A 22,171-nucleotide genomic window follows, 5' to 3' on the forward strand; every position below is an offset into this window, starting at 1 on the left:
CGCGGCGAGGGCCGGCTCTCGGGAGGGCGCCACCTGGCGGCTCGGCCCGCCCGCGCGGAGGGAGGTACGCCCCGCCCCTCAGGCCCCGCCCCCGGGCCCCACGGCCGCCCTAGTACCTGGGGCCGAGCGCGTCCACAGCGGCGGAGCTGGGCTGCCGCCCCCACCGCTAAACTCTCATTGGCCTTTGCGCTCCCTCCGCCCGTGCGCAGGACGAGAAGCTCCCCCTGCTTCCTTTGCGCGGCGCTAGAAGTCGTCTATCAATTGATATCACCGCGCTTTTCCACCTGTAACACAGGCTTGGTGGTGCAGGGCCCTGGCTCAGGCCTCCACAGGCCATGTCAAAGATTGTTATCTAGTCTGGAACTCTTGGGGCTGCAGTGACAAATGATGCCTCCAGACCCTCGGCCTCCAAGTTCTTGTCCCGGGTCCCTCTATTCCTCAATCCCCTCCAGTGCGGCTGTCCATGGGAATCGTAGGTATCCCGCTTCTGAAAACTCTCCCCTCCTAAAAACTCTCAGCACTTTCTATGAATCTCTTCTACATCCATCTCTTTGCACTGAATTAACGGGGCGGTGGTGGGGTGGGGCTCGGGTGTTAGTTTGGAATTTTAAAAATAGGGCAAAAAAGACTTGAATATGACCACAAGAGGCCAGTGCAGGGCAAGCAGGGGACAAGTACAAGACTGGGCCTGTGTAAAAGGCCCATGCAGGCACAAGGGAAGGCCTGGGTGAGGGAGCTGGGCATGATCAATGAGATGAAAAGCCAAGGCCCTTCCCTGGGAGAGATGGAAAGGGCATCAAAGAGGGTGCAGCCAGGCACAGCCCCACCTCACTGAAACTCTCCTGCACATCAGGGGACACAGTCAAGTCCCCTCCCGTTGGAAGCCTAGAGTCTAGAGTGGGAGACCACGGTTAGCTGGAATCTCTGAGAAGTCATCTTTGATGCCCTTGGCACCAGGACTTCAGATATACTCGCTCCAACAGGCTGAGAGAACAGAGGATGAGCAAGGGGGATTTCTACCACGGGATCTAGCATGGCAGCTGCAAGGATTCGGCACTCAGTAAACACTAGTTTCTCCTCCCTTCCTTAACCACGGAAAGCCGATTTTTAAACATGCAAAAGCCAGAAAAAAGACCCCCAAAACCAAAAAACACCACACCAACACTTAGAAAGTAAGTACCTATATGTATAAATAAATGTATACTATATTTAAGTGGCAGTAACACTTCCCATTCTTAGTTCTTCTTTCTCTCATAATGTGCAGTGGCAGGTAGGAAGATCTCTCCAAGGTTGCTCCAAAGCCCATGGGAGTGAATGTTCCGGTGGACCTGGGGCTCTGCTGATGGGGGCCGGGCCGTGTGGGGGCAATGCTGGCACCAGGTTCGGTCACCTCTGTACCACTCGTTAGTGGTCTGGTTGGTGGCAGCCAGGTACAAAGTGAAGCACAGGTAGCCCCCCAGGAGGAAGCTCAGCATGGCGACAAAGCCCAGCATGAAGACGATCCTTGGGAAGGTCAGGAACAGGTACTGGGGGTGAAGGAGAAAGTGCGTTAGGCAGCCAGGCTGGGACACAAGGGAGGGTCAGCACCCGCCAGCCCCGGCCCGGTCCACAAACACGTGCGAGCTGCCCACCCAGCTCACCCACCTCCATACGCATCTGACCGCCTGAACACAAAACCATAAACGGCCCTGACAAACAGCCCGGGAGGAAACCCGAGTATGTACAAGAGTTTCAAGTGAGATAAGCGAAATGTGTACATTGAAGGAAAAGGGAAAGGAGACTCAGGAGGTGGTGCTTTGCCAGTTAGCTGTAAAACAAAGACATAAATACATATCTGAGCTCACGCATCGAAATAAAGTCCAGATGGACAGGAGATCAGTCTCTCTCTCAACAAAACAGAAGACCACAGAAATGCATGTTTAAGACTATTCACTATACTGATTTTAACCGCCCCTCTTCCTAAAAAAAACATGTCAAAAGTCCATCCATGAGGAAGAGTAAAACCCTGAGATAGTCACACTCTGAAATAATAAGGAACCGGTAAAAATAGGATCAATTTCTATTACTGATTTGGAAAAGACATTGATAAAATATTGCTGGGTGAGAAAGACAAGAGGCGAGGATCACAATGGGATCTTATTTGTGCAAAAAACAAAAACAGACTCAATGAAGGCCTGTGACTATATAAACACACAGAGGAAAAAGCCTGAAATGTACGCGCCAAACTACAGAAGTAGCTGCCTCTGGGGAGCGAAGCTGTTGGGAGGGGAGGGGTAGAGCTCCCAGTTTTCTTTTCGTTTTTTTCTAAAGATGTTTTCAATTTTATGCTTCTCCCCCCAGCTTTACTGAGATATAACTGACAGGACATTGTGAAAGTTTAAGGTGCAGAACATGACATACAGCAGATCACAAGCTTAGTTAATGCGCCCATCACCACACATAGTTACAATGTTTTTATGTGGTTAGAACTTTTAAAACCCACTCTTAGCAACTGTCAAGTATACAACACAGTATTGTTAACTACAGTCCCCGGGCTGTACATAACCTCCCCAGGACTTATTCATCTTTCAACTATGACTTTGTGCCTTGACCACCTATGCCCACTTCCCCGCTTCTCCACCTTTTCATTTTAGACACTTCTGGACTGCTTGAATTTTTATGTTATTTTTTTATAATAAAATGAATTTTGAAAGGTCATTAAAAAAAATTTTTTTTATTTATTTGAGAGAGACAGCGAGCGAGCACGATGGGGGGGGGCAGAGAGAGAGGGAGAAGCAGACTCCCTGCTGAGCAGGGAGCTGGATGCAGGACTCCATCCCAGGACCCTGGGATCATGACCTGAGCGGAAGGCAGATGCCTAAATGACTGAGCCACCCAGGCACCCCAACAGTTCAGTATTTTTGAAAGTCAGGAGTAAGACAAAAGTAGATGCCTCTCTTGACGGGGAAGATTTTCTAACTGAAGTTACAAAGAAAAGGTACAATTGATGAGAGGCTGTCTAAACTTTTTTATACAAAAAAAGATACACAAATAGAAAACAAATATAAGAATGAACTATCATTACTATATGATCTCTAATCAAAAGTAATTCTAGTATCAAACAGGTAAACAGTTAAAGGACATAATTCATAAAAGATCTACAAATGACTGACGAACAAGAAAAGTAATCAAAAGTAATGAAAGAAATATAATTTTTAAAAAGGAAACACCATATTTTCCTACCAAACTAGAAGCACCTGCTGCCACCGGACATCCTCACTGCCTGCCCTGACTCAACGGAACGAACACTGACAAATCGCTCTAGGCACAGGTTTTAAAAAGCAATCTGACAATATATATTAAAATCGAGAGATTTATAAATGTCAATAATCTCTGATCCAGTAAGTATTTTTTAGACTCTATCCTACATAAAGTCCTAAGTACAAAAACAAAACCATATACACTGCAAAGGGGAAAATGCACTTCACCCATGGAGAGAGCTGGGTATCACTGGTCCTATGTTGCAGCTGATGGGAAGCAACACGAAATACACATCCCTACCTAGGAAGCATTCTTGCCAAAAATGTTTAACTTGAATCTAGTCAGGGCTCTAGAAAAAACTTCCAGTTCACATTAATATGCAGGAATAGGGGGAAATCAGTTGATAGAAGTAGGAAAAAGGCAAATTTAGAACAAGGGACATTCTAAAGACCACTGACTAAACTGCTAGACATCAATTTCATGAAAAAAAGCGGGGGCAGTATTTTAGACAGAGAGACTAAAAAGACAGAACATTCGAATGCAATGCCTAACATTGAGGTGGCTTCTGGTTCAAGGAGGTAAAAAAGCTATAAAAGATACATTTGAAAAAAATGAAGAAAAAAAAAGAGAGAAACAGTGGGGAAATTTGAATATGGACTAGATTTATTATATATTCATACATATTCTATATTTATTACATAGATTTGTTATTACTTTTCTTCGGTAAGATAACATAATTGTAGTTATGTAGAAGGCTGACATTCTTTAAAAATGCCTGCTCAAGTATTTAGGGGCAAAGCAACATGATGTCTCCAACTTATGAGCCCAACATGGGGCTCGATCCCACAACCCCAAGATCATAACCTGAGTGGAAATCAAGAGTCAGATGCTTAACCAAAGCACCCAAGCGCCACCCAAGCGCCCCATAATTGGAAAAATTTTAAGAGTAAAAACTACTCAAGGTTGAAACGACAAGGTTATCGCTACACACCTACCGGAATGGCTAAAATGAAAAATACTGAGGGGCGCCTGGGTGGCACAGCGGTTAGGCGTCTGCCTTCGGCTCAGGGCGTGATCCCGGCGTTATGGGATCGAGCCCCACATCAGGCTCTTCCACTATGAGCCTGCTTCTTCCTCTCCCACTCCCCCTGCTTGTGTTCCCTCTCTCGCTGGCTGTCTCTATCTCTGTCGAATAAATAAATAAAATCTTTAAAAAAAAAAAAAAATGAAAAATACTGATAACATTAAACGCTGACAAAGGATGCAGAGAAACCAGTCCCTCTCCCATCACAGGTGAGGATGTACAATGGTACAACCACTCTGGAAAAGAGTATGGCCGTCCTCTCCAAGACCTAAAATGGACTCATCATCACCCCAACGATCATGGTGAAGACAGATCATCACACAGGAACTTGAAAACAGAAATGTTCAATACAGCCTTTAGTAGGGTCCCTCGGAAAGTGAATGGTCAAACAAAGCGTGGAATACTATGCAGCAGTAAAAAGGGAAGGAACCCTAGATCCATGCAACCACTCGCATGGATCTCAAGGAAACTGCACCGAGTGAAAAAACCAACCTCAAAAAGATACTGTATGATTCCATTTTTGTAACAATCTGAAATAACATAATAACAGAGATGGAGAAGGGAATAGTGGTGCCAGGCATTAGGGATGTGGAGAGGAAGCTGTCGCTGTGAGGGGTAACAGGAGGGAGTGTGTGGTGACAGATAATAGAGCATGTTGACTGTAGTGGTGGTTGTACACGGCTGCACATGTGACAAATTGCACAGAGCTACACACACACACAAAACAAATAAACACATATGTAACTGGTGAAATCTGAATTAGCTCTGGGGACTGTGCCAATGTCAATTGCTTGGTTTTGGCCTTGTGCTGTGGTGGTATAGGGATGCTGGCATGGGGGGAGGGGCTTAAGAGCTCATAGGCTTCCTGTGTGTTTCTTTGTAATCTCCTGTAAAACTATAATTATTTCAAAATAAATTTTAAGAAAATACTGGCTTTAAGACTATGTATTTTAACTGTAACACAGTATCTTTCCATTCCTATTTTCTGAGTGTTTTTATTAGAATGGGTGTTGAATTCTGTGAAACGCTTTTCAGCATCTAGAAAATTAATCATGTCATTGTTCTTTTATATTTAATAATGCTGTGTAAAATATTAATCAATTTCCTAATATTGAACCAACCTTGCATTCATGGACTACATCCCACTTGGTCATGGCATTTTATTTTCTTTGAAAACAAAGGAACACTTAAGAAGAAGAATAGTAACTGCTCATAAGCTACTTTCCATAAATGCAGTAGAAATCTTTTCGTCATCAGATGAGTTTTTAAAAGAACTCTACATTATTGTAAATTAATTTTTGACAAGGGTGCCCAAACAACTCAATAAGCAAAGGGTCTTTTCAACAAAAGATGCTGGGACATCTGGGCATCCACATACTAAAAGTATCAAGTTAGAGCCCAACAGTACAGCACATACAAAAATTGACTCAAAAAGGATCAAAGACCTAAATGTAACAGCTAAATCTATAGAAACACTTAGAAGAGTATTTACGTGTAAATCTTCATGACCTTGGATTAGGCAATGGATTCCTACATCTGGCACCAAAGCATAAGCAACAAAAGAAAAAATAAAATCAAAATACGGAACGTTTATGTTTCAAAGAAAGCTATCCAAAAAATGAAAAGACAACCCACAGAATGGGAGAAAATACTTGCAAATTCTACATCTGAGAAGGGTCAAGTGTCCAGCCTATACAAAGAATTCTTACAACACAAGAAGAAAACACAATCAAATGAAAAATGAGCTTCTCCTCTAAATCTTCTTCTCCAAAGAAGACATATAAATGGCCAAAAAGCACACAGAAAGATGCTCAGCGTCATTAAGTCATCAGGGAAATGCAACTCAAACCACAATAAGGCACCACTTCACATCCGTTAGGATGACTTTGATCAAAAGGACAGATAATAGGGGCGCCTGGGTAACGCAATCGTTAAGCGTCTGCCTTCGGCTCAAGGTGTGATCCCAGCGTTCTGGGATCGAGCCCCACATCAGGCTCCTCCACCGGGAGCCTGCTTCTTCCTCTCCCACTCCCCCTGCTTGTGTCCCCTCTCTCGCTGGCTGTCTCTATGTCAAATAAATAAATAAAATCTTAAAAAAAAAAAAAAAGACAGATAATAACAAATGTTCAGTGAGGATGTGTGAAGTTGGAACCTTCATATACAGCTGGAGGGAATGGTGAAGATGCTTTGGGAAACAATCTGGCAGCTCCTCAAATGATTACAAATACAGTCACCATATGACCTAGCAATTCTACTCCTGGGTATGACTCAAGAGCAATGAAAACCTGTATCCACACAAAAACTTGTACACGGATGTTCATAGTAGCCTTACTCAAAAATAAAAAGTGAAAATGCTCAAATGTTCATTAAGTGATGAATGAATAAAATGTGGTCCATCTACACAATGGAATATTATTCAGCCATGAAAAGGAGTGAAATACTGATTCATGCTATAACACAGATGAACCTCGAACACATTATGCTAAGAAAAAAAAGCCAGTCCAAAAGGCTACGGATTGCACACTTCCACTTATGTGAAATGCCCAGAAAAGGCAAATTCATAAAAGACAGAAGGCAGATTAATGGTCGCCAGGAAAGAGGGGAATGGGGAATGACTGCTGATATAAGAGTTTACTTTTGGGGTGATGAAATTTTCTGAAATTAGATAGTGGTGGAGGTTACACAACTCTGAACCACTAGCCTGTACACTTTAGAAAGATGAATTTTAGGGGCACCTGGTTGGCTCAGTAGGAAGAACATGTGACTCTTGATCTTGAAGTCATGAGTTTAAGCCCCACATTGAGTACAGAGATTATTAAAAAAATAAACTTAAAAAGGATGAATTTTATGGTATGTGTATTGTATATCAATGAAAAAAATTATATATTGGGGTGCCTGGTTGGCTCAGTCAGTTAAGCATTCGACTCTTGATTTCAGCTCAAGTCATGATCTCAGGGTTGTGAGCCTGAGCCCTGCATCAGGCTCCACGCACACTGGGAAGTCTGCTTGAGATTCTCTCTCCCTCTGCCCCTCTCCTTGTTCACACATGTGCATGTGCACGCTCTCTTTCTCTCAAATAAATAAAATCTTAAATAATTAAAAATTTAAAAATTATATATTAATTTTTAAAAAAGGAATGGCTTCTCTTTTGACTAGGAAAATGTCCTTCTTCCAATTTTGAAACTTAAAGTCAGGGGCACCTGGGTGGCTCAGTCATTAAGCGTCTGCCTTGGGCTCAGGGCATGATCCCGGATCCCTGGGATCGAGCCCCGCATTGGGCTCCTCCGCTGGGAGCCTGCTTCTTCCTCTCCCACTCCCCCTGCTTGTGTTCCCTCTCTCGCTGGCTGTCTCTCTCTCTGTCAAATAAATAAATAAAATCTTAAAAAAAAAAAAAAAAAGAAACCTAAAGTCAGAAACATACATCCTACAACATAATTACCTGAATATTAATTACCTGAATAAGAAAGACAATGTCAATAACCTGGAAGTGTCCAAGGTCATCAATGTAAGTCTCCAGATACAAGTCCGACAACATCACCAACTGGACCAGAAACACAGTGCTCACAACGGCCATGGTGGCAGCTGAGGCCGTCAACGTCAAGACGTAGAGGAGGAAGTACCTGGCGTTCCAGGCCCCGATACAGTTGTTCACCCAAACACAGTGATGGTCAAAACGGTGCACACACCTGTTACACACACCTGCGCAGAAAGGGGAAAGTCACAGCTCTGAGTTAGTCCTTGATGAAACAATGAGACCGAGCACATCTATGGAGATTTTTACAAACTACTGGCAGTATGAGCTGGAAGAAATGGCAGCCACTATCACTGAGCTATTAGAACCGCAGTGTCCAGTACAGGGGCCACGAGCCACAGGTGGGTATTAAACACTTGAAATGTGGCTACAAGAAAAATCTGAAAGAATGCTCTGTTGATATTGATAAATTTAGGGTAGTTTTTCAATTTATGCAATGCTCCTTTAAGTTCTATGTGAGCAATACTGAGATGACAGAAGACTAAGTAAATTTACTTAATTTGGACAATTTAAAAACCGATGCTTTAAAGTCAAATCAATTCTTCTGACAAAGATGAACCGTTTTGTGGGTATTAAAGAAAAATGATTCTTTTGGTACTGATTCAGTTATTAAGAACTTCTGGAATAACTTGGGTATGTGAGTCTGCTCTTCCAACAGCAAATTTTATGAAATCTAAACACAGATCAAGTTTTTCCAAGGAAAATTTACTGTCTCCGTTGAGATGTGCTGTAAATGGAAAATATATACCAGATTTCAAAGACTTAGTATGAAAAAGAGAATATAAACTATCCATGAATGATTTTTACATTGACTACTCATTAAAATGATATTTTAGATATGTTAGGTTAAATCAATATATCATTAAATTTAATGTTCCCTCATTTTGCTTTTGTAATGTGGCTACTAGAAAATTTAAATCACATATGTGGCTCACATTATATTTTGGTTGGACAGCACTAGCCTAGAACCTTAGCTATTCCTCAGAAGATCAGGCTCTACCACGACTGAAACCTGCAAACACAACATCCCACAGAAATTCCTGTTGGGCAACATGGTCTGCCACGTGGCAAAGGAAGGGCTGTTATGCCCAGGGCTGAATTGCCCACTACACAAGAACATTAAGAGCCTCACCTCCAGGGGCGCCAGGGGGCTCAGTCAGTTAAGCGTCTGCTTTCGGGTCAGGTCATGATCTCAGGGTCCTGGGATCAAGCCCGGTGTCAGGCTCCCTGCTCAGCGGGGAGCCTGCTTCGCCCTCTCCTTCTGCCCCTCCCCTGACCCGTTCTCGCTCTCTAACAAATAAATAAAATCTTAAAAAAAAAAAAAAAAAAGTTCACCTCCAGTCTTCTGAAAGAAACCACCACCTCTATGAGTAGTGGCGGCCCCATGTCTGGCAGACAAATGGCCTTGCTGCTAGATTTCTGTAACATTTCCTTACCGACCAGGCCCACGTGTCTGCTGTGCAAGGGCAGAGCTGGAGGAACCAAAGCCAAACTTACTGCAGTGCTTGGATCGTGCCGGTTTCCTTAAATTGCAAGTCGAGCACTTCCTATTCTTTGAGAACATCACTTCGTCGAATTCACAAACTTGAAGAAACAATAACTCGTTTGCTTTTGTTATGGTACCTGAAAAACATAAGCACAAGTGTCGGTTTCGAGCAATCTGGTGGACTCAACGTTCACAAAACGTGTCCTGACAAAGTGCAACTAAAACTTGTATATTTAATGTTCTAAATAACTCATTTGAAAATAAACAGCTTTATGGAGATACAATTCATAAGCCCAATTCACCCGTTTAAAGTGCACAATTCAATAGTTTCTAGTACCTTACAGAGTTATGCAACCAACACTGCAGTCACTTTCAGAACATTTTTATCACTTCAGAAAGAAACCCCTTAACAGTCACCCCCCATTTCTCTCGAATCCCAGCCCTTGGCAATCACTAATCTATTGTCTGTCTCCACGCATTTCCCTTGTTTGGACATTTCATATAAATGGAATCATACAACTTGTGGTCTTTTGTATCGGCCTTCTTTCACTTAGCATAGTTTTCCAAGGTTCCTCTATGTTCTAGCACATATCACTCCTTCGTTCCTTCCTATTGCCGAATACTGTTCCACTGAATAGGCACATCACAGTTACCTATTCGTCAGTTGATGGACAGTTCATGCTTCAAGGATAGAAAAGCTTAAAAGTAAAGACATGGAAAAAAGATACCATGCAAACATCAATTAAAAAAAAAGGGTAAGGGGCATCGGGGTGGCTCAGCTGGTTAAGCATCCAACTTCTAATTTCAGTTCAGGTCATGATCTCAGGGTCGTGAGATCGAGCTCTGCGTTGAGCTCTTTGCTGGGCATGGAGCCTGCTTAAGATTCTTCCTCTCCCTCTTCCTCTGCCCCTTCTCCCCCACCCCTCTCTCCCTCTTAAAAAAAAAAAGTATAATAATATTAACATCAGACAAAAGAGAACTGAGAGCAAAGAGCATTACTAGTGACAAAGAGGCTCATTATATTTTGAAAAAAGATTCAAGGAAAAGAGAGTATCAATTCTAAACTTGAATGCATATAATACAAATATATATATAACTATTTTACATACGCACATATACAATAGCTTTAAAATAAGTAAACCCAAAACTGACTGCAAGGAGAAACCTCAAATCGACATCAGAATGAGATAACATACCTCTCTCAGTAATTTATCAAACAAAAAAATTAGTATGAATATAAAAGATCTGAACATAATTAACAAACTTGATTTAATGGACTCACATGCTGTCTACACCCAAGAACCAGAAAATATACTCTTTCAAGCCCACACAGATCACTTACAAAAACAACACATAACTGGGCATGATGCAAATATCAATAAAATTTTTTAAAAGAAACAGTGCCACAGAGGCCACAAACACTCTATATAACCAGTATTAGTGAAAGTATCCAAAAATAAACTTAAAAAGTTGATAGAAAATTTTACACAGTTCTAAGTAACCCAAGGGCCAGAGAAGAAAAAAATAAAATTAGAAGACAATCACAACGAGAAGATGATGCAAACACTACATAACACATCTTTTACAAAGTCCCCAGAGGGATCACTAGTCTGTGGCTCTGTAAAACGGACGGCTGAGGTGTCGCCAATCTCCGTACTGAGAGCCTCAACTTACCAGGGTTGCTCACACAGCTAAGTGTGAAAAACACCAGGTTTCCGATCAGCAGCAGGTAGGGCAGAAGAAGGTAATGCAAGGAGAACTCCAGCTCCTGACAGTAGCCAAATATTTCCCAGGTGTATTCACTGTAAACCATCCCTTGCAAGATGAGGTGCAGGAGAACGAAGGTGTAGTTTCTGAAAGGAAAAAGGCACGTGGTATGTTCACAGGGCCTTCTCCATGAAGAAGTCATACCAAAGTTAACTCAGGGCCAACCACTTCCTTTGGGCTTGAGATAATAGCAAGAATTACATAAGAGATGATGTGAGTTCTCACTGTGCCTCGCAATACTCAGTACTCAATAGATGTTATCTATTAACTTTTTTTTTTTAGGGTATTAATTATTCAGAGAGAGAGAGAGGGAGTGGGCGCGCATGCGTTCGGGAGCAGGGGGAGGGGCAGAGGGAGAGAGAGAGACTCTCAAGCAGACTCCGCACTGAGACAGGAGCTCAAAGCGGGGCTCAATCCCACGACCCCAAGATCATGACCTGAACTGAAATCAAGAGCTGGATGGCTCAACCAACTGAGCCACCCAGGCGCCCCTATTATCTTTATTGGGGATTGAGGTATCAGGATATATCTCTTTTTATACAAATGCACGTAATATTGCCATTCGTTAAATATTTCTGCGAAAACTCAAATAAAAGTCAGATTATTTACAAGCAGAGGTCCTGAACCCAGGACTCTTGATCCTCCAAACTATGGCTGGAAACGGGGCATCCTGAAGCTAGGGGACAAGCAACAATTAATAATCAAAACAGAAAAGAAGATAATATTTATTTTTTTATCATTTTTCTTAAGATTTTACTTATTGAGAGTGTGCATGAGCAGGGGGAGGGGCAGAAGGAGAGGGAGAGAGCGAATCTTAAGCAGGCCCCATGCCCAGCAAGGGGCCCGACTTGGGGCTCAATCTCAATTTGACCTGAGCCAAAACCAAGAGTCGGACACTTAGCCAACTGAGCCACCCGGATGCCCCGAAAAGAAGATAGTATTTAAACTCTGAAATATAAATACCGTGTATGGAAGAGGTAATGAAGCAATTTTAGCATAGCTCTCTGAAGGCATTCTGGAATTATATAGGAAATTATCTAAAACAGAAGAGAAAGATTCAATGTCATTTCTCATTCCCCCCACTCCCAAACAAATTAGATGCTTCGCTTTCAGCTGGCAATACTGGGGATTTGCGTTTCTGTACATGGGCAGAGAGGAGATTTAAGACAGAATAAAATGCAGGCTTCCCTCAGCTGGTCTTCCTTTGATGCCAGCTCCTTCCTCTTCACCCTAACTCCAAAAAAAGCACCACATCAGGGTCTTCAGGCAAACAGAGGAGAGCAGAGGGGCTGGATTAGGTAATGTGAACTCTACTCCTTTCCCTGCCTTGGGCTCAATCCTAGGTTCCAGAGTCCATCTGCAATCACTGGGCATTAGCACAGGTCACTCCCAAGTCAACCCCTTCCCAAAGGCTGCTGACCCCAACTTTGTTCACTTTGACCCCTGAAGGAGTGTGGGCCACCTGATGCTCAGCTCCCTAGTCATACAGCCCTCAGTTCCACCCATCAGGCCCCTCCAGGCAGACATTACTCACATCCAGGCCCAATTACAGGCATCAAATTCAAAGAAAAATAGCCAACCTTGAGAATGTTATCTTCTCTCAAAGCAACATCACAAGATTACTTTCAACAGTAACAAAAAACAGAGACTTTGAATATACCAAAAATACCATAAATGAAAGAAGTAAATAAAAATGGTGTGTTTTTGTTCTGTCAGGGAACTGATGAGCCTTTTAGACTGGTGGTAGTCAAATCCCAGTGCTCTCCAAGCACCATCATTACCTGTGCTCCCCCTCTGACCAGGCCTTTCAGGTAATGGGTTTTTGAGCAGATGCATATCGTAACAATACCAATCAGCACCAAAGCCACGTAGAACAAGAAGAGAACCAAGAAGTCCATGCTGGGGCTACAAAGAAACAGAAAAAGTGTGACTACTACTGAGGGATATATTCCATATTCTCAGACATCAACTCTGTAAATGACTCCCCAAACAGAATTTATCTGCCCTTATGCACACAGTGCTCTGCACTGAGGCCTCCCAGATGGTCCTGAGTTCTCTCTCCTTCAACAGTTTCCTAATCAAACCACTGTGATTTATTTAGGGCATCTCCTGCCTGCAAATTCCAAAATAAAATGGGAGGAAATGTGCAAAATGCATACCCCTTTCCTCCCACCAGCAACAAATCATCTTTGTACTTACTTAAATATAAACCCACGCAGATATTGATACGGAATGTACCCAAAAGAATCTGCTGACAATGCTACTGAACAAGCATCCCCCAGGGGCAGTCGGGGACTCACTCCCACAACAATCGTGGGTCACCCACAGGGACCAGAGTCAACACACAGGCCTGCATTAACTGGAAACGGTTACTTTTGGCCTTAGCAGATATGACTCCGGGCCGGACTTCCAATTGAGATAACCAAACTACAAACTATTCACGAGATAAGACCGAGGAAACAAAGAGCAGCAATTCTCACGAGGTGATTCAGGGTCCCCAGCCTACATATTTCTCGTTTGGTTAATTTTCTACCGGCAGCTCGGACATTCCTCCTCCCAACATTCACGGAGAATTCAAACGGCATCTCCTCTTGTGCAGCGGCGTGTGCCTGGCACAACAGGTAGCACCCAAAGCTGCAGGAGGCATGGTTCTTCTAGAAGGCTGGATCTGGCTGTAGAGACATCGATAAAACACTCACACAATAAAACAGGGTGGGAGTCAGGGGCGGTATAAATTGTGGGAAATAATCTGAAAGTTGGGGGATGTTGAGATCCCACGGGGTGAACAGGGTTACAGGATTTCGGGAGGAAAAGCTAACTGGGAAGATGAAGCCAGGAGCCTTGGATCGCGGTTCCTATCCCTAGTCCCTGAGGTGTCCACGCTGGCCACCGGACAGACAGGCTTATCTGAGGCGACACTGTCCGAGAGTCCCGACGGGTGGGCCTGGACGGAGCTTTCCCTGGGGGCCAGGACACTGGGTGGGGGACAGGGTGCAGAGGCGCAGAGGGGACACGGTGGGTGCCTGAGCACCCGGCGGAGTGGAGGTGGGACTGCGGCCACACACACACACAAGGTGGAAGGGCGTATCAGACAAGGAAACAGACACCCCTTGGCCAGTTGGGTGTCAAAAAAAAAGACCCTCGGAGGCGGCCTTACCGCCGGGATCGGCCAACCGCCAGCGACACCGAGGTGGCGCCTTCAGGGCGCTTCTTTAGACTTCCGGCGGGCCTGTGACGTTACACGCGACGCCGGCAGTCAGACCCGCTTCCGGCGGAAGTGCGGGCTGTGGGCGGCAGCTGGGGGCGGGGCTCCCGGCTGGAGTTCGTGTTCTGGGCGGCGTTCCCGGCTGGGCTCCTTAGCCCTTTCAGAAGGGGTGGTCGGGTCTGAGGGCTGAAAATCAAGCTTTGGAGCACTGTTACCAGAAAAGCTTACGAAAAGACCGTCCCAAGTCAGTGCGGGCGTTGTGAAGCGGGCCGAGCCTCCTGGCAGCTTGGGTTGACCCGGCCAAGGGGGGACCACGGCTGGCCCATGGCGGGCACACGTAGGGGCTCCTATACCGAGTCTTCGCGATGGGCAGGACTTGCTTTGCTTTCTGCTAACCACACCGTTGGGTTCTGTCAGACCCGTCCCAGTGTCTTTGCTCCTGCTGTCTCGGAACAGCTCTGAACATCCTGCCCCCGGGAACAGTGACAATTGCTTGACTCCAAACCTGGAGGATAAGAAGGAAGGCTGTTTAATGATAGTTGGACCTGGGGTGAGAAGAGCTGCTTCCAAACATAGCATTGAGACGTCCCCTGTGGGGTGTTCCTTTGCTCCGAATGCCTCTGAATCCGCAGAGACCGGTCTATTCTTGATGCTTCTGAAAATCTGTCAGGCTCGTCCTCCCTTTGAGGGGAACCGTCTGATCTCCAAAACACTGGCTTTCAAGCTCTTCTCTTTTGGTCTTTGCGACCGACCCCAGCTTCTTGATTCCTTTTCTTTTTCCTTTTTTAAGAAACTTACACGCTGGGCGCCTTCTGGTACATGGTGTGCAAAGCCTTCATGAACTCGTGGACACAGAATTGAACAAACAAAAGCCGCAAATCAGAAACTGTGATGCCACCAGGGAAGACTGTGGTTATGGATGGAACCTCATCCCATACCCAGAGTGGGCTGGAACCTCATCCGATATCCCCTGTCTCCAGCTGACTCATCACCCTGCTGATTAATTCTGAGCTAGTGGTTAAGTATTTTGGGTTACTTTTTTTGGCTCATAAATGCAGAACTTTATTTTTATCCCCATTCATTTTTCTTGGGATGGTTTCAGTTGAGACTTAACTTTGAATCTGGGTTTGATCACCTATGGCACTTTGTGCAGGGTTGTCTTTAATTTTTTTTAAGTGTACACAAGTAATACAGCAATATGTTCTTATAAACAAAAAAATCAAGTTATACAAAACAGTTCCTTGAATACCACCCCCAAATCCCAGTCCCTTGACAAAATTAATCATTTATTTAGTATGTGTCCTCCCAAAATTCTTTTATACATTTATTCATAAATATTTATTCAATAGATATATATTGAGTACCCAGTATATGCCGGGCACTACTCTAGGCACTGGGAATATGTCAATAAAACAGAAAAATTCCTGAACTGTATAGTTTACATTCTAGTGTATATGTACAAATATATAATTTGTTGTTGTTTACAGAAATGGCATCACACATAATGGTCCCCTAGCTTCCTTTTTTTTTTTTTTTCAGTCTGAGTGGTCTTTCCACATGTGTATCTACTATATTGTATTTATCTCGTTATAGACATTTCATTACATAGCTGAGCCACAACTCATCTGCCAGGGCCCCACATTCTCCTGCCTACAGGGGCTCTGCAGGTAGTAAGTAAAGTGACAACGTGGAGTAGATGTGTCTTGTAGTGAGCAGAAATAGCTATTTATGCAGACCACAGGATTGTTAATTTGTGGTTTTTTTTTAAGATTTTAGTTATTTATTTTAGAGACAGAGAAAGAGCGAGCAAGCGAGTGAGGGGAGAGGCAGAGGGAGAGAGAGAATCTTATACTTCAAGCTGAGGACAGAGCCCAAAGTGGGGGCCGATCCCAGGACCCTGAGATCATGGCCTGAGCTGAAACCAAGAATGGGATGTTCCACCAACTGAGCCACCCAGGCGCCCTTTGAATTCCAGTGTTTTAAGAGTATTTGAAAATCTGGACTTTTATAACGTAAATCTAATTTTTGTAATGTTGGCAACTAATCCAGGATTTTAAAACACTGTTCAGACTAAGCAGAAGATACCTGCAGGACAAATTTAGCCCAAGGGCCACCAGTTTGCAGTGTAACTGTTCTGTTACTCAACATTTCAGTTCATTTCAGTTTTTGCTGTTACAAACGATGCTGCAGTGGAAATACCTAATGAGATTCATCACACACAAGTAGGGGTATTTTTCCACGAAGCAGAATTCCCAGGCCAAAGAACAGATAGGCATTTTAATTTTAATAAATGCTATTAAATTGCTCTTCGGCCACAAATGTCTGAGAGAGTCTGTCTCTCCAGACCCTTGCCAACATTTAATAGATCAGTTCCTTTAATATTTACTATTCTGATGGATGAAATGATGTTTTATTTATTTGCTTAACAAACATTTACCTATGGGGCGCCTGGGTGGCGCAGTCATTAGGCGTCTGCCTTCGGCTCAGGGCGTGATCCCAGCGTTCTGGGATCGAGCCCCACATCAGGCTCCTCTGCTGGGAGCCTGCTTCTTCCTCTCCCACTCCCCCTGCTTGTGTTCCCTCTCTCGCTGGCTGTCTCTCTCTGTCAAATAAATAAATAAAATCTTAAAAAAAAAAAAAAAGAAAGAAATAGAGGCACAAAGAAGTTAAATAATTTTCCTAGGGACATAGTTCTAGAAAGTATTAGAGCCATGAAAAAACTCAGACTGTTGGACTAAGAATCAATTGGTGTTCTCAATTACTGTGCTGGGCTATCTTTCTTTTTTTTTTTTTTTAAGATTTTATTTATTTATTTGACAGAGATAGAGACAGCCAGCGAGAGAGGGAACACAAGCAGGGGGAGCGGGAGAGGAAGAAGCAGGCTCATTGCAGAGGAGCCCGATGTGGGGCTCGATCCCATAACGCCAGGATCACGCCCTGAGACGAAGGCAGACGCCCAACCGCTGTGCCACCCAGGCGCCCCTGTGCTGGGCTATCTTAATTACCACTGGCCAGTTCCTAGTGATGAACCTCTTATGTGTTTATTGGGCAATTATCTTTCCTCTATTGTGAGTTGCTTACAGTTACCATCTGCCATTTTTATTTGAGTTGTTTACCATTTTCTTGTTGCTTTGCAGTATTTATTTACATATATTATGTATTTGTTAAGGTATAGGCTAGCCATTTCTCTTAGTTTAGGTACCCCCCCCCAAAAAAAAGCAAACTCCAAGACAAGGGTTTGATATTAGTAGCTTGTTTTTGGAGATATTCCCAGGAAACATGGTGAGGGATTGGGAAAGTGAGAGAAGAGTAGAAAGACAAGAAAGCAGATGTTGATGAGTAGACGTGGGCACCTGGGGCTCAGTCTCACCGGGGATCTTCTGAGAGGCTCCATAGACCATGCCTCAGGATTGTTCCAGTGAAGGACAAAGCAGCAGGGGTCTTCACGCAACCACTCCTGGGGTAGTAACTCCCTCATCTTTCTGGCCTGCCCACACAGAGGCCAGCCCAGCCCCACTCTCTCAGGTAGAGTCAGGAAACCATCACCATGTACAGGAACCATCTACAGGTGACCTCTACCGTGGGCTGTGGGGATATAGGCAGGACACCTACAGTGTCTGTATGCTGTTGTAACAGAGAGACTCCCAAACACTATGGCTTTGATAGGAAAGAAGTCTACAGTCCAGAGTAGGTGGCGGTCCAGCTGTGGTAGGCAGTTCTGTTCGAGGAGATCCACAAGATCACACGAGGACCCAGATGCTTCCTATCTTGTTCTCCATCACTAGGCACAAATTCTCAGACTTTCTCGGTACACAGCACCCTTAAGTGTCCTAGAAATTTTTTCGCAGAGCTCCTTGGCCAAAAGAATAGCAATCCCATTTATTAAATAATGAGCTCTGAACAACTTCATAAATATTTATGCCCTAACAACTTAGCACCCCTGGATTTATCAAACTTTACAATCAGATTGGAAACCACCATTCTCATTTCTTGCTCACCATAGATATTCCAGTGGCAATTGCTTCTAAATCCATCTTCTCAAAGATGTGCTATGAGGAACTTAGTGATCTAACGCTGAAAACGTGAACTAGTTCAGCTGTCATGCCATGTACAACACAGATGTAGTTTCATTTCCTCAGACTGTTACGATACCCCCACGGCACCCATCTGAGTTCACTGTGGGGCCCCAGGGCACTCTGTGCACAGTTTGGGGCCACGGCACTAGGGTGGTGTCCTTGCCCCAAGGGCACCACCTTCAAGGCCCTGAGAAAGGGGAGAGAAGGAAAGGAAAGAAAAGCCCTTTACCCTTAAAAATGGAACTTGTAGGTTGTGCTTAGCTTTTCCTGTTCAGATCGCACAGGCAGGAACTTAGTCACACGGCCAAAGGGGAGCCGGGAAATGTAGCCTCTGGCTGTGTTGCCCTGTGTTCAGCTAACACTTGGTAGGTTGTTATTACTAAAAGAAGAAATAGATATTCTCTGTCACATTCTGAATATTAATCCCCTGAATATTAGTCTCTGACATGAATTCCAGATATTTTCTTCTATATGTCACATATCTGTTAACTTGGCTCATGGTGTCTTTGTCATACAGAGATTTTAAATTCTGAAATACATTTATTAGCCTTTTCTTTTGTGGCTTTTTTTTTTAAGATTTTATTTATTTATTTGACAGAGATAGAGACAGCCAGCGAGAGAGGGAACACAAGCAGGGGGAGTGGGAGAGGAAGAAGCAGGCTCATAGTGGAGGAGCCTGATGTGGGACTCGATCCCATAACGCCGGGATCACGCCCTGAGCCGAAGGCAGATGCTTAACCGCCGTGCCACCCAGGCGCCCCCTTTTGTGGCTTTTTAAAAAATCTTATTTAAAAAGGTATTCTTTACTCCAAAATTGCACAAACACACACAGATACATACAAATTCACAAATATATCCTCTAGAAAAAAAATTTTTCTAGTTGATTTATACTTTTATCTTTAATTCACCTGGAATTTCTCCCTGTGATGGCTGAGATCATTTCAGAAAGGAAGGTGGGGGACACTTAAAGTATGTAGCCAAGGCACAACTGCCTTCTGACTCACATCCCAGTTTTTCATGACACTCTTGTGCACATACATGGTTCAATGGACACAGGTTTCCTACTCAACAAGAAAGCCACACACCTCCCTACCTGCTCTTAGGGTAGGCTGGAACTACCCCAAGCTCTAGGGGTGGAACTTAAGTGGTATCAGCCAATCAGGATAATCCTCTCCTTCCTTATCACAATAATTTTTCTTTTTTTTTAAAGATTTTATTTATTTATTTGACAGAGAGAGAGAGACAGACAGACAGCGAGAGAGGGAACACAAGCAGGGGGAGTGGGAGAGGAAGAAGCAGGCTCCCAGCAGAGGAGCCTGATGTGGGGCTCGATCCCAGGACTCCGGGATCACGCCCTGAGCCAAAGGCAGATGCTTAATGACTGAGCCACCCAGGTGCCCCAATCACAATAATTTTTCAAAACAAAAGCCAGCCTCTGGAATGTGAGGGACCCAATGAGAACGAAGCTAGGATTCCCATTCAATGGTGCCTCCTTTCCTCTAGATTAAATAAAGATATTAAAGAGGAGGCTGTAACTTCACTTCTTTTCTCTTGGCATTAGGAGGAAAGCCAGTCCAAGGATGAAGCCTACATACAGGAGAGGGCAGACCTGAGAGAAGCACAGAGAAATGAAGTCAGAGCCCTGAGCAAACTGTACCTGAAGCTTATAGCACCTCTGGACTTCACAGGTGAGCCAAAAGTCCCCTTTATTTTTTTTTTAACATTTTATTTATTTACTTGAGAGAGAGAGAGGGCATGCACAAGCAGGGGGAGTGGTGGGGGGGCAGGGAATCCCACGCAGACTCTGTACCAAGCACAGAGCCTGATACAGAGCTCGTTCCCAGGACCCTGAGATCATGACCTGAGCTGAACTCAAGAGTTGGATGCTTGGGGGCGCCTGGGTAGCGCAGTCGTTAAGCGTCTGCCTTCGGCTCAGGGCGTGATCCCGGCGTTCTGGGATCGAGCCCCACATCAGGCTCCTCTGCTGGGAGCCTGCTTCTTCCTCTCCCACTCCCCCTGCCTGTGTTCCCTCTCTGGCTGGCTGTCTCTCTGTCAAATAAATAAAATAAAAAATCTTAAAAAAAAAAAAAAGAGTTGGATGCTTAACTGACTGAGACACCCAGGGACCCAGTCCTCTTTATTTTTTAAAACCATGTGGAGTTACATCTTCTGTAACTTGCAACTTAAAATATTAGGCCTAATCCTAACCGAAACACGTAGTCACTCAGCTCTTCTTTCCCCACCTTGTATTTTTCTTTTTAAACTCCTTTTACACTTTATAGAAATATATAAATAACAGCAAAAGAAAAGGCTAAATTTTACTATCTTAAGTGCTACTTTGTTATTCTGCATTTCTATAAGCATAAAAACATGAATTTTTGTATTTGTTTCAATGTTTACATAGATATCATCATAGAATCTAGACAATTTTTGAATTTTGCTCCATTCAGCTTATCATAAGTGCTTTTCCTCTATCTAGACAGTTTTAATCATTATCCAGGAATGCAGTATAATGAGCTCAATATTAGTGTTGGACATTTGTATGATTTCCTAGTTTATAATATTGTAGATAGCTTCGCAAGTAACATATTCAAAGCTTTTATTTTTTTGCAGTTACATTACTTTCTCAGGATAAATCTCTCAGGGGTTTGTCAGTTCCTGAAACTCATGTGTTCCCGGCATTTTACTCTTTCCCTCTGTCCTTCAAAACCTCCAAACATGAACGTTGACACTCACATTTTATAAATAGCGTAGAAGAAAACACTACTAAACCTATGATCAAACATTGAATTCAAATGCAATAGGAAGGATGGTATTTCCTGTGAAACACGTGGCAAAGAATTTCTCCTTGGAACGTCCCTAAACCCTCCTGTCAGCCCCTGAAACTGGACCTGTGCTATCAGCTTTTTACCTGCTGCAAGATCGGTTGACAGGATCACCCACCTTTTATACCATGATCTCCTGTCCCCAAGGGAATGACTGAAGCTCTACTTTGGAAATGGGATACAGGACTTCATAGCTTCCCTTGCAGCAGACAAATAGCCCAGGAGGCGTGGTTGTAGTCTGTGATTTGTTGGTCAGGAGGAGTTTTACAATGGAGGAAAAAAAGGACAGTTTTAAAGGGACATAACACAAGCATTTGTGGGAAGGCGAGAATCGGGGCTGTATCTGCTTACTGTTGCATCAGTAGCAACTATTTAGTGCCTAGCTCATAACAGATGCTCGATGAAAACGTGTTGCCTGCACGCAAGAAAAAGGATGAAATCTTCCCAGAGGCAGTTGGTACCCTGGACATCACCAAGTCAGAGTCCTCCGGCCAGTCCCGGCGGCCATGTGTTGCACCACTGGCCAGCTTGGAGCAAAGGGTAGCTTATCCTTTGGAATTTCCACTTGGCCTTTGCTGCCTTGATTGCTGCCCTTAAAGCAACTGCATTCAGCTACCAGGTCAAAGGGGTTTGGGCAGGGCAAGGCCAGAACCTCCATTTCCCTATCACTTCTGAACTGGTCTTGACCTGGTACACTGCTCCGCTCGCCTCACCCAAATGCTCTGTAACTCTGATCACCAATACTGCAGTTCACCGTCAGCTGTGGTATCTCTCGAAAGAGGAGATACGCGTACTTATACTCAAAAATTATCTCTTGTTTATCTAAAATTCAAATTTCACTGGGTGTCTTGTATTTTTCATTTGCTAAATCTGGGCATCTTATCTCCAGCCACTGTCTTAATGCCTCTCAATAGAGATTCTAGTTTTCTGCCTTAGTTGAAACCAAGAATTAGTCT

At 43.9% G+C, this 22,171-nt stretch overlaps 2 protein-coding genes across 7 annotated transcripts in view; one reads left to right on the top strand and one right to left on the bottom strand.

Annotated features, from left to right (window-relative positions):
• Positions 1-1,187: 1,187 nt before the first annotated feature.
• On the bottom strand, positions 1,188-14,323 carry ZDHHC4 (zDHHC palmitoyltransferase 4). Of its 4 annotated transcripts, XM_045813379.2 has the most exons (8): positions 14,267-14,323; positions 13,643-13,781; positions 12,891-13,014; positions 12,073-12,146; positions 11,017-11,195; positions 9,354-9,479; positions 7,779-8,023; positions 1,188-1,526 (listed from the first exon to the last, which is right to left on the bottom strand). In XM_045813379.2, the coding sequence occupies exons 3-8, from the start codon at positions 13,005-13,007 to the stop codon at positions 1,236-1,238; spliced, it is 1,032 nt and encodes a 343-aa protein (XP_045669335.2). In that variant the 5' UTR covers positions 13,008-13,014; positions 13,643-13,781; positions 14,267-14,323; the 3' UTR covers positions 1,188-1,235. The 4 variants fall into 4 exon arrangements, with proteins under 4 accessions (XP_045669335.2, XP_045669336.2, XP_045669337.2 ...); XM_045813380.2 differs by lacking the exon at positions 14,267-14,323 and having other exon boundaries at positions 13,616-13,781; XM_045813381.2 differs by lacking the exon at positions 14,267-14,323 and having other exon boundaries at positions 7,806-8,023; positions 13,590-13,781.
• Positions 14,324-14,419: 96 nt separating this feature from the next.
• GRID2IP (Grid2 interacting protein) overlaps positions 14,420-22,171 on the top strand; it is a 57,738-nt gene continuing 49,986 nt past the window's right edge. For all 3 annotated transcript variants that reach the window (XM_087867121.1, XM_045813310.2, XM_087867115.1), the window contains exons 1-2: positions 14,420-15,331; positions 19,952-20,078. The gene's annotated coding sequence lies outside the window, so the exon portion shown is untranslated. The remainder of the gene's footprint in view (positions 15,332-19,951; positions 20,079-22,171) is intronic.

The sequence above is a fragment of the Ursus americanus genome, chromosome 2 (genome assembly GCF_024610735.1).
Source record: "Ursus americanus isolate L20-20 chromosome 2, mUrsAme1.1.p, whole genome shotgun sequence".
In the NCBI taxonomy this organism is placed as follows: domain Eukaryota; kingdom Metazoa; phylum Chordata; class Mammalia; order Carnivora; family Ursidae; genus Ursus; species Ursus americanus.